The 17,379-nt window shown below is 45.1% G+C and overlaps 1 protein-coding gene and 1 non-coding gene across 2 annotated transcripts; one reads left to right on the forward strand and one right to left on the reverse strand.

The window, feature by feature from the left end:
- The first annotated feature begins 2,425 nt into the window (after positions 1 to 2,425).
- FBXO24 (F-box protein 24) lies at positions 2,426 to 16,283 on the forward strand. The gene is made up of 10 exons (XM_066276824.1): positions 2,426 to 2,452; positions 2,537 to 2,635; positions 2,736 to 2,919; positions 3,840 to 4,078; positions 4,277 to 4,511; positions 5,122 to 5,280; positions 5,544 to 5,665; positions 5,911 to 6,042; positions 15,204 to 15,374; positions 15,689 to 16,283. The coding sequence occupies exons 1-10, from the start codon at positions 2,426 to 2,428 to the stop codon at positions 16,049 to 16,051; spliced, it is 1,731 nt and encodes a 576-aa protein (XP_066132921.1). The 3' UTR covers positions 16,052 to 16,283.
- Positions 14,270 to 14,345, reverse strand: TRNAA-GGC (transfer RNA alanine (anticodon GGC)). The gene has a single exon. It is a non-coding gene; the product is annotated as a tRNA-Ala (tRNA).
- Positions 16,284 to 17,379: the final 1,096 nt, after the last annotated feature.

Here is a 17,379-nt window from a genome sequence, read left to right on the forward strand (position 1 = left end):
GAGTACTAGGGGACGCCGAGACAAGTGTGCAGGGGGTCGTGTGGCAGATGGGACTGTGGAGACCATTCCGGCTACGGAGGCTGAGGCCCTGGGACAGTCTGTGCAGTCCCGCCGGGCGGCTTCCCAGAGCCTGAAAGTTCCCAGCTCAGTTTCTGGATGTAGGGTTCCCGAAACTCGGGAAATTCTCGAGAGCTGCCGCCCGGCCTGCCAGCGCAGCCAGAGGAGTGCGCCCTGGCAGGGATTGTGATAAGACTGGTGTTTTAGTCTAGAAGGGTCTCTCATCTAGAAACCCTCCATTTTACAAATGAGGAAACTGAGACGGAGAAAAGTGGATGAGGTGGCAGGAGCCAACAGCGAGGTGCTGATGGCTTGCACTGGAGCCCAGGCTTACCACTGTATCAGCTTTTACAGTTCTTGGGCTTTTTCTGTTTTCACTCTCTTTGCCTCATGGGGTGAGATGGAGTGAATAAAGGGGACCCAGAAATGAGAGGAAGCTGACTATGCTTTTTCTGTCTGCTGAGAGATCTTCCATCCTTTTAGATGGCTTGAGGACCTAAGTAGTCCACCTCAGCATGTTAATAGTTGCCTAATAGTCACATCTTAGATGTTGACATTCCTAAACACTTACTGAATTACTAAAATTCAACCCAAACCAGCTCTTTACTAGTCACTGTGAGTAAGGGAGTTTGATTGAATGGGTGACAGTCTGTTAGCCCAGTAAATCAATAAGTGTAGCCTGACCTGTGGTGGCACAGTGGACAAAGCATCAACCTGGAATGCTGAGGTCGCTGATTCAAAACTCTGGGCTTGTCTGGTCAAGGCACATATAGGAGTTGATGCTTCCTGCTCCTCCCCCCTTCTCTCTCTTTCTCTCACTCTAAAAATGAATAAAACCTAAAAACAAAGATAAGTGTAATACTGTGCAGCTTAGGGCTAGCCGGCCAGTACTAGATTCCTTTGAGCCCCTGGAAGAGCCAGCTACTCCCATATTTATTGGTGTAGGTCTGCCTGCCGGGACAGACACAACCCCAACTCCTGTTTCTCTTCATAAATATCTCTCCACAACCCCATACACACACCATAAGACTAAGTCTTAGACTCTGGGAGATAACCTAAACTTCTAGAGTAAATCTAGCCCTTTCTTCTACCACAGTAAGTTGCCCTTCATACATACATACAATGATGTTACTAACCCAGGAAAGCAGTCTATTTTTTTGTATTTTTCTGAAGTTGGAAAAGGGGAGGCAGTCAGACTCTCGCATGCGCCCTACCGGGATCCACCCGGCATGCCCACCAGGGGGCGATGCTCTGCCCATCTGGGGCGTTGCTCTGTTGCAACCAGAGCCATTCTAGCACCCGAGGCAGAGGCCATGGAGCCATCCTCAGCGCCCGGGTCAACTTTGCTCCAACGGAGCCCTGGCTGTGGGAGGGGAAGAGAGAGACAGAGAGGAAGGAGAGGGGGAGGGGTGGAGAAGCAGATGGGCGCTTCTCCTGTGTGCCCTGGCCGGGAATCAAACCCGGGACTCCTGCATGCCAGGCCGATGCTCTACCACTGAGCCAACCGGCCAGGGTCAGCAATCTGCTTTTGGATGTGTTTTTCATGAGACTAAAAAGTTTGTGCTGAATTGTTTATACTTTCTTCTGGTGCATGCTTTTGTGAGATAGATGGTCATTAGCAGCGTCACCTTCCCCCTCTTATTTATTTATTTATTTTTTTTATTTTTATTTTTTGGAGTTTATACTCTAGCTACAAATCCCCTGGCCTGGCCTGCTGAGATAGGAAGAATTCACCAGTGTTTCTCTCTACAGAGTTATTGCTAAAAGGGCCTCAAGTGGAAAAACCTACCACTACTGCCTGAAACTAAAGGCCTCATCTCCCAGGAATTCATACTGTATTTCTCCTGTAAAATACATATCCCATGAGGGCTCAAGCTAAGCTAGAACCAAGGAGCTGTCTGAGAGAAAATCCCTAGCAAGGTTGGGGAAAATAGGTCACAGTGGCTAGGCAGTGAGGTCACAGAGAGGTTTGTCTGCTCCAGACTCCATGAGGGAGGGGCCTAGGAGGCAGTGGGGCCTCAGAAGGTCCCCAGGCCCAGGCAGGGGACATGGTGTGGGAAAGGCAGCAGGGACGGGGGTCAAGACAGGTGTCTAGGGGCCTGAAGAGATGAGGACAGGAACAGGGCGAGGGCAGTCAGGATGGTGAGGAGAAGCAGGAAACAGAAGCTGCAAAAACTTTCTGGGCTATACAAACTGGAGGATGGGCTCAGGTTGAGGGGAGGGCAAGGCAAGGGAAGGGCAGAAGAGGGACAGCAAGAGATCTGGGGAAGGATTACTTGGAAAAATTAGACCAAGGAACAAGGCAGATAGGGAGACGTAACCCATGGACATAGAAAGATGGGAGCATTTGACAACACAGAGCTAGAAGATGGAGCTACGAGCCCCGAAGATAGCAGTTAATGAAAGACAGGCTGAGAGAAGGAAGAAAAAGAGGCATGATCCTCATGCAACCCCTGTGCTCCCCTTTATTCTTGGGTAGGTGAAGCGGAGCTGCCCTTCATATGGCCCGGAGCCTGAAGGTGAAGAGAAGAAGGGAAGAGGGAACCCTATTTCTGTTCAGTTGTTCCCCCCAGAGCTGGTGAGTCCTTGAGGAGGGGGAGGTATTAAGAATAAAGGACTGGGGGCCAGGCCACTGAGGGCCCCCGATGACCCCTGCTTCTTCCTGCCTGCCCCTCCAGGTGGAACATATCATCTCATTTCTCCCAGTCAAAGATGTAGTTGCCCTAGGCCAGACCTGCCACTACTTCCATGAAGTGTGCGATGCTGAGGGAGTATGGAGACGCATCTGTCGCAGGCTCAGTCCTCGCCTACGAGAGCAGGGTTCTGGGGTCCGACCCTGGAAGAGAGCTGCCATTCTTAACTGTACACCTTCCCCAGAACCTCCAGTTCTCTTTGCCTCTGTCCTACCTTATTCTGGGATCCTTCCTGCTCCATAAAGTTGCCTGATGACTGCAGCATTCCCAGTCAACCTTCCAGGGCCCCTTTCTCTGGAAGAAACTTAGATTCAAACATGCCATCGAGTATTTCAAGTCTCTAGAGCCACCTGATGATAGATGTCCCACCCAGAGCCCCCATTATAGCATCCCTGCCATGTCTCCTTCCGTATTCAAGCTTTCTTCCAAATCTTACCCTAGAGACATCTTCCACTTCCCAAAACTTTTGTTTTCCCTCCTGTAAACCAGGATTTCTCAGCATGTCACTACTGAGGTTTTGGACCAAATAATTCTTTGAAGTGAGGGAATGTCCTGTGCATTATAAGATGTTTAGCTGTATCCCTGGACTCTACCTACTAGATGTCAGTGGATAGATTGGGAGGGCTTCCCTGGGAGCCCCTATCCACTTACTCCTTCTCACATACTAGAGATTAAGGGAGATCCAGATAGCAGATCCAGAGGTATTGATGAGGGAGGGCTACTGGTCTTTCTGCGTCATTACTTTTCACTCCTCTTTCTTCTTTACTCCTCTGCTTCTTTTCTATGTATTTATTACTATATTTCCCTTGATGCCTTTGATGCAAGTTTGGACCAAAGAAGTGCTCACTTAGAAGCATGTTTATGACCCTGGGCTGAGGTGGGCCGGGAAACAAATATTCAGAATCGGGTTTAATTAAGAATATCCTCTAAGCTTTCCATATATCCTTGGAAGGGGTCTGTTTCCCAGTCCTGGGGATGGAGAGGAGCTAAATAGCAGGGTGAATGAGAAATCTTGTTTGCCCGAGGTCTGATTCATCTCATTTGTGTCATTCCAATCCCTTGAACCTTCCCTGTCCTTCCCTTCTCCAGACACGAAAGGCCTGTATTTCCAGGCATTTGGGGGCCGCCGCCGCTGTCTCAGCAAGTGTGTAGCTCCTCTGCTATCCCATGGCTACCGCCGTTTCTTGCCCACCAAGGACCATGTCTTCATTCTCGACTATACGGGGACGCTCTTCTTCCTCAAAAATGCCCTGGTCTCTTCCACCCTTGGTCAGATCCAGTGGAAGCGAGCCTGTCGCTATGTTGTATTGTGTCGAGGAGCCAAGGATGTGAGTAGCAGAACTCTAGCAGCTAAGAACCCACCAAGCCTCCAGGGGCCCTCATCATTCTTGGGGTGTCCTCCTCAGGACAGCTGTCTTCCCATATCAGAAACTGGAGAATAAGCCCCCATTTTCCAGCTTTGTACCCAAGTATCTCATCTCTCAACTCAGCCTCATCCCACTCCAAGCCTTTGTCTTTTCATACAGTTTGCCTCAGACCCAAGATGTGACACAGTTTATCGTAAATACCTCTATGTCCTGGCCACTCGGGAGCAGCTAGAAGTGGTAGGCACAACTGGCAGCCGTGCCTGTGACTGTGTCGAGGTCTACCTGCAGTCCAGTGGGCAACGGGTCTTCAAGATGACCTTCCACCACTCCATGAGCTTCAAACAGATTGTGCTGGTTGGTCAGGAGACTCAGCGGGCTCTACTGCTCCTCACAGGTGTGGCTTCAAGCAGTGGTTTGCAAATTGTTTTCTGCACATTCTTCAGGACCTGCTACAGGAGATGAGGAAGGAGGCCTCTCACACAGGGTTCTGCATGCCATCGCAATCCCAACAGCTCTTCATCTGTCTGTCTCCTAGACTAAAATTCTGCATATTTCATATGAGTAAAGGGCCCCACTTTAAGTTCTAATCTCCCCAACCTCCACTGCCAGGTGCCTCACTTTAAACCCCAAACTGAACCCCTATTTTCTCAATGTTTCCTATACTTAACCACACTCTCAAGCCTGAGACCTTCTGGATTTCTTAATGCTATGTAGGCCCTGAATCCCCAGACATCATTCCCAATATTCAGACTGGATTCTGCCAAATATAGGTTTTCTCTCCATTCATCTCACACTGAAGGACTTCCCTGATTTATTTTTGATGGTAAGGAGCTGGAATCTGGGAAACTTAAGGTCATTCTTATTTCATCTCTATCATTTTTCTTCCAAGCCCAGTCTAGGGTAGTAAACATTTCGTCCCGGTAGCTTGGGGTTCTAATGGGAAGTTAATGCAGATATTGGAGAGTCCCTTCCCCCACATAATTGTCTGCCTCCCCATCTCCCAGAGGAAGGAAAGATCTACTCTTTGGTAGTGAATGAAACCCAGCTGGACCAACCACGCTCCTACACAGTTCAGTTGGCCCTGAGGAAGATGTCCTATTGCCTGCCTCACCTGCGTGTGACCTGCATGGCTTCCAACCAGAGCAGTACTCTCTATATTACAGGTGAGAACTACTTCCCAGACTCCAGCCTTGGACAGATCTTCCAGATACAGACAACACCACCCCTGATCCTTAGTCCAGCTCTATGGTGGACTCCTAGGGCATCCTAGTAAAATAATGATTGTATAAATTCCCAGACATCATAGCTGGTACATTTCCAGTGGGTGTGAGACTCCCCAGATCTTTCAGTGTTCATCCCAGGTGGGGCCTTATCCCTAGGAAATGGGTACCCAAAGCTGCGGAGCTGAGGGTACCTGACCCCTCAGATGAGGGGGGAGTGTATTTCGAGGTGCATACCCCAGGGGTGTATCGTGATCTCTTTGGGACCCTTCAAGCCTTTGACCCCCTGGACCAGCAGATGCCACTTGCTCTCTCACTGCCTGCCAAGGTAGGATCCTGGAGGGATGGGCAGATCAGAATGGGAGGGGCTTTAAGGGTTGAAAGGTTCCCAGGGTCTGAAATTGGAGCAGGAGTCAAATGAGAGAGAGGGCATCCAGAGAGAGGGGTGACAGAGAGGCAAGACCAAAAGAAACCAGCCAGGGATAAGCAGGTTGGTGGTTGGGAGGTTTTGCAGTTCAGAGTTTCTCTGGAGGGAACTGAATACCCATCTCCCCTTTCTATCTTACTCCCTAGATCCTATTCTGTGCTCTTGGCTACAATCACCTTGGCTTGGTGGATGAATTTGGCCGAATCTTTATGCAGGGAAATAACAGATATGGGCAGCTAGGAACAGGGGACAAAATGGACCGAGGGGAACCCACACAGGTGAGAGATTGTTTCCCAGTAATTCTCTTCTTGATCCCCTTCCTCCAATTCCATGACCCTTGAATCTCCACTTCTCCAGTTTCCACAGAATCCACTTTCTAGTCCCTTGGAGGGTAAGCCAACCAGTATATAATGCCCGTCGTATTTTGTGTCTTACCCAGGATTGACATTATGAGGTTTGTTCTATGCAGTGCATCCTGTAAGTGCAATAGGAATTTAGTGAATCAGGGAGATCTGCGTGGGCTGGAGTAACAAAAAGAGGTGAGATGTGAGCAGGGCCTAGTGGGTTAGATAGGCTTCAGGTGGGGATAGGGAAAGGCATCTGTGTAATGAGGATGAGGACAAAGTTTGCATGTAACTGGAAGCGTGGAAAGACTGGCCTGACTAAAGGAAAGAGGGTATTTTGTAAATAGGTAGATACGAGGTGGTATAGCTATAGCTGCGTGTGAGCTTGGAGAGGTATAGATATGGGAAAGAGTCATTTTAGGTTCTGGAGCAGGAGAAGGCTACCCCCATGGGTGATTAAGAACAAGTCACCTGGCTGGAGTACACAGGAAGCTGCAAGTGAGAAGCCTACTGGGAGGCTATTGAGACAGCAGCACTCGAGACAAGGGCCTGGAGCTGATACAGTGGCAGTGAGAATGGAAAGGAATGGATATGAGATGTTTTAAAAGGAAATGCCCTGGAAACTGATTAGATGTGACCAGAGGGGTGTAGGACAAAGGTGGGTCTGGCAGTAGTTCCCTTGAAGAAAAATGGTATCAGCAACAAATGTGTTTGTTAGAAGGGGATGCTGCTTGGAGGAAAGGACATGAATCTAAACTTCTTTTCAGTGAGAGTAGAACCGTAAAATGGAAATAGGGGTGCAAACCTGGGTAGGAGCTGCCATTATAGGCAGAGGTAATAGAACAGTTGTCACTGACACAGGAGGCGTTCCCTCAAATGCCATGTCCCAAAAGCCATGGATACAGGAAGTTTTAAACAGAAGGAAGTGATTAATGGTGACACTAATAATAAAGGAATATACTATACTCATATGGAAAGATGGTCATGCCATATTTTCAGGTGGAAAAAAAATGTGTAAAATGGTTTACATAGTATGATCCCATTTTTGTTTAAAAAGACAACTTATATGTAGAGGTGACCTTTGAACAGCACAGGGGTTAGAGACACCAACCTGACACGCAGTAAAAAATTCATGTATAATTTATGTTGGCCTTCCACATATTTTAATTAAAAATATAGTAGATGCTCAATCAACACAGGTTTCTCCTGCACAAATCCACTTATACACAAAAAATTTTTTTTGAGAGAGAGATAGACAGACATTGTTCCACTAGCTGTGCACCCACTGATTACTTCTCACATGTGTCCTGAGCAAGGCTCAAACCAGCAAACTCGGGATGGACCCAGTGACTCCAGGATCAAACTGGCAACTCTAATACTCCAAGGTGATACTCTATTCACTGTGCCACCAGCCAGGACTACATGAATTTTTTAAATCCACATATAAGTGGACCTATGTCTTAAATGTGGTTTATAAGTGTGCTAAGGTTGCCAGCTCAAAACCCTGGGCTTGCCTGGTCAAGGCACAAATGGGAGTTGATGCTTCCTGCTCCTCCCCCCTTCTCTCTCCCTCTCCTCTCTAAAATGAATAAATAAAATCTTTTTTTTTTTTTTTTTTTTTTTTTTTTGGTTGTGAAGATTATCCCTGATCTTTATTTTCTTTGCCTTGAATATCTGTAATATATACAGTACATCACTGAATATATATTATTTTTTTTTTGAGTCTGCATTTTCTTTTTTTTTTTTATATTAATATTTTTTTATTAAATTTAATGCAGTGACATTGATAAATCAGGGTACATATGTTGAGAGAAAATATCTCTAGATTATTTTGACATTTGATTGTGCTGTATACCCCTCCCGCAAAGTTAAATTGTCTTCTGTCACCTTCTATCTGGTTTTCTTTGTGCCCCTCCCCTCCCCTAACCCCTCTCTCCTTCTTCACCCCCTCCCCCCTCCCCAACCCCCCCCCCCCCCCGCCCCTGTTGCCATCACATTCTTGTTCATGTCTCTGAGTCTCATTTTTATGTCCCTTCTATGTATGGATTTATCTCAGTTTTTTTTCTGATTTACGTATTTCACTCCGTATAATGTTATCAAGGTCCATCCATGCTATTGTAAATGATCCGATGTCATCATTTCTTATGGCTGAGTAGTATTACATAGTATATATGTACCAAAGTTTTTTAATCCACTCGTCCTCTGACGGACACTTGGGCTGTTTCCAGATCTTCGCTATTGTGAACAATGCTGCCACAAACATGCGGGTGCATTTCTCCTTTTCGAGCCGTTCTATGGTGTCCTTGGGGTATATTCCTAAAAGAGGGATAGCTGGGTCAAAAGGCGGTTCGATTTTCAGTTTTTTGAGGAATCTCCATACTGTTTTCCACAGTGGCTGCACCAGTCTGCATTCCCACCAGCAGTGCAGGAGGGTCCCCTTTTCTCCACATCCTCGCCAGCACTTATTCTGTGTTGTTTTGTTGATAAGCGCCATTCTGACTGGTGTAAGGTGATATCTCATTGTGGTTTTAATTTGCATTTCTCTAATGATTAGTAATGTTGAGCATTTTTTCATATGCCTATTGGCCATCTGTATGTCCTCTTTGGAGAAGTGTCTATTCATCTCTTTTGCCCATTTTTGGATTGCTTGTTTGTCTTCCTGGTGTTGAGTTTTACAAGTTCTTTATAAATTTTGGTTATTAACCCCTTATCAGACGTATTGTCAAATATGTTCTCCCATTGTGTAGTTTGTCTTTTTATTCTGTTCTTGTTGTCTTTAGCTGTGCAAAAGCTTTTTAGTTTGATATAGTCCCATTTGTTTATCCTGTCTTTTATTTCACTTCCCCGTGGAGATAATCAGCAAATATATTGCTCCGAGAGATGTCGGAGAGCTTACTGCCTATGTTTTCTTCTAAGATGCTTATGGTTTCACGGCCTACATTCAAGTCTTTTATCCATTTTGAGTTTATTTTTGTGAGTGGTGTAAGCTGGTGATCTAGTTTCATTTTTTTGCAGGTAGCTGTCCAATTTTCCCAACACCATTTGTTAAAGAGGCTGTCTTTACTCCATTGTATTTCCTTACCTCCTTTGTCAAATATCAGTTGTCCATAGAACTGTGGGTTTATTTCTGGGTTCTCTGTTCTATTCCATTGATCTATATGCCTGTTCTTATGCCAGTACCAGGCTGTTTTGGGTACAATGGCCTTGTAGTATAACTTGATATCAGGAAGTGTGATACCTCCCACTTTATTCTTCTTTTTTAAGATTGCTGAGGCTATTCGTGTCCTTTTTTGGTTCCATATAAATTTTTGGAATATGTGTTCTATATCTTTGAAGTATGTCATTGGTATTTTAATTGGTATTGCATTGAATTTATAAATTGCTTTGGGTAATATAGACATTTTAATGATGTTTATTCTTCCTAACCATGAGCACGGTATATGCTTCCACTTGTTAGTATCTTCCTTGATTTCTTTTATCAATGTTTTGTAATTTTCCGAGTACAAGTCTTTAGTCTCCTTGGTTAAGTTTACTCCTAGGTACTTTATTTTTTTGGTTGTAATTGTGAAGGGATTGTTTCCTTAATTTCTCTTTCTGACTGTTCATTGTTGGTGTATAAAAATGCTTCTGATTTCTGAGTATTGATTTTATATCCTGCCACTTTGCTGAATTTATTTATCAGGTCCAGTAGTTTTTTGACTGAGACTTTAGGGTTTTCTATATACAATATCATATCATCTGCAAATAATGATAGTTTTACTTCTTCTTTTCCAACTTGAATGCCTTTTATTTCTTCTTCTTGTCTGATTGCTGTGGCTAGGACTTCCAGGACTATGTTAAATAAGAGTGGTGAAAGGGGGCACCCCTGCCTTGTTCCTGATCTTAAGGGTATTGCTTTTAATTTTTGCCCATTGAGTATGATGTTGGCTGTGGGTTTCTCATAGATGGCTTTTATCATGTTGAGGTATGTTCCCTGTATTCCCACTTTGCTGAGAGTTTTGATCATGAATGGGTGCTGGATTTTATCAAATGCTTTTTCTGCATCTATTGAAATTATCATATGGTTTTTCTCCTTCTTTTTGTTTATGTGATGAATCACATTGATTGATTTACGAATATTGTACCAGCCTTGCCTCCCCAGAATAAATCCCACTTGATCATGGTGTATGATTTTTTCCATATATTGTTGGATCCGGTTTGCTAATATTTTGTTGAGGATTTTAGCATCTATATTCATCAGAGATATTGGCCTATAATTTTCTTTCTTTGTGTGGTCTTTGTCTGGTTTTGGAATCAGAATTATGCTCGCCTCATAAAAGGAGTTTGGAAGTCTTCCTTCCTCTTGAATTTTTTGAAATAGTTTGAGAAGGATAGGAGTTAGTTCTTCTTTGAATATTTGGTAGAATTCTGTTGTGAAGCCATCGGGCCCCGGACTTTTCTTTGTTGGGAGTTTTTTGATAACTGTTTCGATCTCCTTTGGTGTAATTGGTCTGTTTAAGTTTTCTGATTCTTCCAGATTGATTTTTGGAAGATTGTACGTTTCAAGGAATTTGTCCATTTCATCTAGGTTGTCTAGTTTTTTGGCATACAGTTCTTCATAGTATTTTCTTACAATATTTTGTATTTCTGTTGTGTCAGTTGTTATTTCTCCTCTCTCATTTCTAATTTTATTTATTTGAGTCCTCTCTCTCTTTTTCTTGGTGAGTCTACTTAAAGGTGCATCAATCTTGTTTACCTTTTCAAAGAACCAGCTCCTAGTTTCATTGATCTTCTGTATTGTTTCTTTAGCCTCTATGTCATTTATTTCTGCTCTGATCTTTATTATTTCCTTCCTTCTACTACATTTGGGCTTTACTTGCTGTTCTTTTTCTAATTCTTTTAGATGCAGGGTTAAGTTGTTTATTTGAGCTTTTTCTAGCTTCTGAAAGTGTGCCTGTAGTGCTATGAACTTCCCTCTCAGCACTGCTTTCGCTGTGTCCCATAAATTTTGAGTTGTTGTATGCTCATTGTCATTCGTTTCTAGGAATTTCTTTATTTCTTCTTTGATCTCATTCTTAATCCATTCATTATTTAACACCCTGCTATTTAGTTTCCATGTGTTTGAGAATTTTTGAGCTTTTCTGCTGTGATTCATTTCTAGTTTCATGCCGTTGTGATCGGAGAAAGTGCTTGATATGATTTCAGTCTTCTTAAATTTGTTGAGAGCACTTTTGTGCCCTAACATGTGGTCTATCCTAGAGAATGTACCATGAGCACTTGAAAAGAATGTATATTCTGCTGCTTTAGGGTGAAAGGTTCTGAAGATATCTATTAAATCGAGTTGATCTAGTGTTTCCAATAAGTCTGCTGTTTCTTTGTTAATTTTCTTTCTTGAGGATCTATCTAGTGATGTTAGTGGGGTATTGAAATCCCCTACTATTATAGTATTGCTGTTGATCTCGCCCTTTGAATCCATCAAAGTCTGTTTTATATATTTGGGTGCTCCTATATTAGGTGCATAGATATTTATAATAGTTATATCTTCCTGTTGGATTACTCCCTTTATCATTATGTAGTGGCCTTCTTTATCTCTTACTATATCCTTTGTTTTAAAGTCCAATTTGTCTGATATAAGTATTGCTACCCCAGCTTTTTTTTCATTTCCGTTTGCATGAAACATTTTTTTCCATCCTTTTACCTTCAATCTGTGTGTGTCTTTTGTTCTAAGGTGTGTCTCTTGTAGACAACATATGTATGGGTCCTGTTTTCTTATCCATGCAGCTACCCTATGTCTTTTGATTGGATCATTTAATCCATTTACATTTAAGGTTATTATTGATATGTAGTTGTTTATTGCCATTTTCTTCTTTAAAGGTGTATTCCTTTTTCTTTTTTTTTTTTTCTGTATTCTTTTCCCACTTTATCTGTTTACACCAGGCCCCTTAATATTTCCTGCAGCATTGGTTTGGTTGTAATGAATTCCTTGAGTTGTTTTTTGTCTGGGAAGCTTTTTATTTCTCCTTCAATTTTAAACGATAGCCTTGCTGGATAAAGTAGTCTTGGTTGTAGGTTCTTGTTCTGCATTACTTTGAATATTTCTTGCCATTCCCTTCTGGCCTCAAGTGTTTCTGTTGAGAAGTCAGATGTCATCCTTATGGGGGCTCCTTTGTAGGTGATAACTTTTTTTTCTCTTGCAGCTTTTAATATTTTCTCTTTATCGCTTAGCTTTGGTATTTTAATTATGATGTGTCTTGGTGTAGGTTTCTTTGGGTTTCTCTTTAATGGAGTCCTCTGTGCTTCTTGGATTTGTGAGAGTTTCTCTTGCATTAATTTAGGGAAGTTTTCAGCTATGATATGATTGAACAAAGTCTCTATCCCTTGTTCTTTTTCTTCTTCTTCAGGAACCCCTATGATGCGGATGTTGTTTCTCTTCATGTTGTCACAGAGCTCTCTAAGAGTTTCCTCTGACTTTTTGAGTCTTTTTTCTCTTTTCTTCTCTGCTTTCATGCCTTCATTCCAGTTGTCTTCTAACTCGCTGATTCGATCCTCTGCTCTATCTATCCTGTTTTTAATTCCTTCCATTGTGGTCTTTATTTCTGGTATTGTATTTGTCATCTCCGACTGATTCTTTTTTATACTTGCTATTTCTTTATTGAGGTTTTCATAATGACCATCCACTGTTGTTCTAAGATCTCTAAGCATCCTTACAATCATTATTTTGAACTCTGCATCTGGAAGTTTGATTATTTCCATATCACTCAGTTCATCTCTCGAAGGTGTCTCTTGTGGTTTCATTTGGATTGCACTCCTTTGTCTTCTCATCATGGTGTTTTATTTGTAGAGTTGGTTGAGTCTAGGCTTGGTGTTGTCTGCCTCCAGTTTTCAGTTGTGTTATTTTTAGGTCTTCGTGGGTTGGTATCAGCTATTATTTGTAATCCACTTTCGGATTTGGGCAGCTTTGAAGTCTTGATTTGTTTGTTTTCTTAACAGGTGATAGTCTTGTTAACTGATCTCAGCAGGGGGCTTCCTTGAAACTGTATCCAGGAATGCTGTGGGTGTAACCTGAGATGCTGAAGGTCTCTTCCTCCAACTAATCTCACTGGGGGCAGGGTTTTTTCTCTCAGCTTCAGTAGGGGGAGGTGTATCTCAGATCTCCATGGAGACCTGAGTTACTGCCCCTCCTCCCCACTTCTTGTTTTCAGCTGTGTCTTGTTGTGCTGATTGGAGCTGGATAGATGTCCGGAGATCTCTGATCCGGAAGCACTTCAGCTCTGTTTTGTGAAAGGTTCAGTCCCTCCCCCAGCTATGGCCGCCTCCAGCACGAATGAGTCAGCTTTTTTATTTTGTTTCTTGCATACCTTAGCCCCTCACAGTCTGTCCCTCTCCCTGTCTTTTCCACTTGGGAGATAAGCTGGTCTTTTCAACCCACCTTGCTCCCTGGTCGCCAGGTAAGTGGCTGTGAGCAGTAGTTTCTGCTCTTTTTCCTCTGTGAAATCCTCTCTGGGCTCTCAGCCTCACCCCCCTCCTTCCCTTCCTGTAAGTAGAGGAGATTCAGGCACTCCTTACCAGGATTATTGTGGCTTCCTCTTTGCTCCTTGGTTTTTGAGAGCTGTTCTTGCAGTTCAGTGTTGGTTTTTCATGCTGATTTTTTCTAAATTGATTTGTATTCCAGTTTGGTGTTGAGAGCTGGGTGTCTGTGCATCCGCCTACTCCGCTGCCATCTTCTCTCCAATCAAATAAAATCTTTTAAAAAATGTTTAAATATCTGGTTATAAGTGGATCTGTGCAGTTCAATCCTGTGTCAACTGTATACTTTTGTATAGGCAGCAGTGAAGAAGGATATCCAGCAAGATCTTAATAGGGGGTGGTGAGATTTCCAGTGATTTTTTTTTTTTTGTATTTTTCTGAAGCTGGAAATGGGGAGAGACAGTCAGACAGACTCCCGCATGCGCCCGACCGGGATCCACCCGGCATGCCCACCAGGGGGCGATGCTCTGCCCCTCCGGGGCGTCGCTCTGTTGCAACCAGAGCCACTCTAGCGCCTGGGGCAGAGGCCAAGGAGCCATCCCCAGCGCCCGGGCCATCTTTTCTCCAATGGAGCCTTGGCTGCAGGAGGGGAAGAGAGAGACAGAGAGGAAGGAGAGGGGGAGGGGTGGAGAAGCAGATGTGCGCTTCTCCTGTGTGCCCTGGCCGGGAATCGAACCCGGGACTTCGGCACGCCAGGCCGACGCTCTACCACTGAGCCAACCGGCCAGGGCTTCCAATGATTTTTAAATTAATTTTTGCTTGCCAATATCTTATAATGTTTCTATAAGGACCATAAAGTACTTATCTATCTTCAAAATTAAAGTGTTCAGTTTCAGGAGAAAATGTGCCGGAGATGCCCTAGGATTTGGCAGCCGAGAGGTCAAGTGCATTTGGAGAACATCTCAGTAGCATAGTAGGGAGAAAAGCCAAATCACAAGAAAGTTCATGAAAGACTGGCTGTGATGAGAACAAGAATGTCTGGTCAACCTTAGACTGGTAATGCAACCAGTTCAGCCGAAGAGACAGAAGTAGGAAGCAACAGGAATCAGGAAGAAATGATTTTTCAAAATGGGGTGGCCATTTGGAAAGATAATATGAAAAACTAAAAATGCTAGAGAGGGAAAGTAGGACTATGTGGAAAGAAAGTCCTTCTGGAGGCTAACCTGGCATTGCAGGGAGATTGGATCTTTAAACCCTGGAAAGAGGAAGGATACTCCTTGCCCTACGGCTGAAAGGCAGGATGAGAGGTTGGACTGGCTCAGGCCTGTGGTGTGAGAATGGGAGAACAGATGGCAGGCCCTGGCCTCAGGCAAATAGCTTATTTTCTGGGGAGTAAAGATGAAGTGCTAGACCCCATGTAGTCAGACTGTTTGGGGCAGCAGGAGAACCAAGGAGGGAGAGGTTGCTGCCAGTCTCATTCAGCAGCAATCTGGCTCGCCCGACCTCCTGGTGAAGGTATGCTGGGTCCCTTTTCTTCCCACTCCCAGTTCCCCTAGATTCTGCCCTGAGCCTTCCTGTCACCCTTCTCCAACCTGAGCCCCCAGTCCCTCCGTGTTCCCCCCTTAGGGACCTTGGCCCTGTGTCCTCAGGTCCGTTATCTGCAACACCCCATTGCCCTGTGGTGTGGCCTCAACCACTCCCTAGTGCTGAGCCAGAGCTCGGACTTCAGCAAGGAGCTGCTGGGCTGTGGCTGTGGGGCTGGAGGCCGCCTCCCTGGCTGGCCTAAGGGGAGTGCCTCCTTCGTCAAACTCCACGTCAAGGTCAGAGCAGGATCAGGCAAGCAGCGGGCAACTAGGGAGGGCAGGTAACCCACGGGATTGTAGCTGGTGCTCCCACAGGGACCCCATTTCCCCAGCACCACCAACCTTCCTTTCCTGCCACACACCATGGCTCCTGGCTCTCTCCCTTAGCAGATCCTGCTGGCCCTCTCTGACCTCACATGACCCTGGGGCTCAGCCAGCTATCTAACTTGCTAGCTCAGGGCTGGTCTGAAGGGGAGGGACACAACAGCTGGGGGTTCCTGGGAACCCCTCAGTAAAGGCCCCACTCAGCCACACTCCTTCTCTCTTCCAAGGTCCCTTTATGTGCCTGCTCCCTCTGCTCTTCCAGAGAGTGTCTCTACCTGCTGTCCAGCCATGATATCGAGCACCATCCTTCCTATCGAGACCTACCTGCCAGCAAGGTGGTAGGGACCCCTGAGCCCCACCCAGGGTCTGGAGTACTCCAGGACCCTGGGGAGACAGCTTGGGCCTGTAAAGAGTACCTCAGCCAAATCCACAGCTGCACTACCTTGCAGGACCGTATGGAGAAGATGAAGGAGATTGTGGGCTGGATGCCCTTGTTAGCTACACAGAAGGATTTCTTTTGGGAAGCCCTGGACATGCTACAGAGGGCTGCTGGAGGGGTTGGCCAAAGCCCCCCAACCTCTGAGAGCTGACCTCCCTCTCCTAGTCTCACCTCTGGAAGAGAGTGTGGCTCTGGGCCAAAAGCTAAGGAGAGATGGAGTGGTAGCAATGAAAAATGTGCATGGGGAGGAGGACACAGCAGGGTGGGGACTGCTAGACATGCTCGGATGGGGAGGGAACTGTTTTGTAAAATGTTTAGGGGGCTGCCCAGGAGGGGCCCCCAATCTTAACATGATGGACAAGAGAGTCGACGGAAGAATAGAATAAAATGCTGAAATGTAAAAAAAAAAAAAAAAAAAAAAAAAAAAAATGCTGAAATGTGGCCCCGTTTGGAAACCTGGGGCCTGGGACAACAATGGGGCAGGGGATGGGGGGCCCGATGCCTGGTTCAGTGGGTGAAGGGAAGGCAGGAGCATGGACAAGGGCAGGCAGAGCAGAAGCTGCTCAAGCTTTCAGGCTCTGCAGAGCTGACAACACCTGAATCCTTCAGCCTGCTTTCCCCTTCCACTCCCAAGAGCTTCCACTCCCCATCTTCTGGAACAACTCAGTCATTATATGCTACTTTGTGCCACCCCCATACACACACACACCACCCCGATCCTCATTCCATCCTGAGGAAGCCTCTTCTGACTTTAGAAAGTTTCCTATCCATTTTCCTTCATCCCAGTGAGGTCAACCTTCCTCCTTTCCACCTCTTTACCCTCCAGGTCTGGTCTCACATGTCCTTTTCCCTCTACGTTCCATCCTTTTCCTCCAGAAGAGACACACTCCCTTTATTCAGATGCCATTCCTCTCTGCCCCAGTCCCGCACCTCCAGACATTTGGGAGAAAATGGGTGAGCAGAGTTCTTTCCTCTTTGGCCTAGTCTGACCAGGGATAGAGAGAAAACAGTGAAAGTTTGAAGTGGAAAATGTTTGAGCAGGTGGTCATGAGAAAGGGGACAAATGTTTAAAGCAGGGGTCGAGAACCTATGGCTCGTGAGCCAGATGTGGCTTTTTTGATGGCTGCATCTGGCTCACAGACAAATCTTTAATAAAAAAAATAACGTTAAAAATATAAAACATTCTCATGTATTATAATCCATTCATTTCCTACCGCTCATGGTCATGGTTGCGGGTGGCTGGAGCCAATCACAGCTGTCCTCCGGGACAGCACCAAATTTTTATTGGATAATGCGTAAGGTACACGGGTCGTTGTATGGTTCTCACGGAATTACATTTAAAAATATGTGGCATTCATGGCGCTCTCAGCCAAAAAGGTTCCTAACCCTTGGTTTAAAGGTTGAGAGTCCAGGAAAGGACTTCCTCTGTGTGCTAAAGAAGAAGCAATGCAGAGGATCCTGAGTGGGCTGTAGCATCCT

Source organism: Saccopteryx bilineata, chromosome 4 (genome assembly GCF_036850765.1).
Source record: "Saccopteryx bilineata isolate mSacBil1 chromosome 4, mSacBil1_pri_phased_curated, whole genome shotgun sequence".
NCBI classification, from domain to species: Eukaryota; Metazoa; Chordata; class Mammalia; order Chiroptera; family Emballonuridae; genus Saccopteryx; species Saccopteryx bilineata.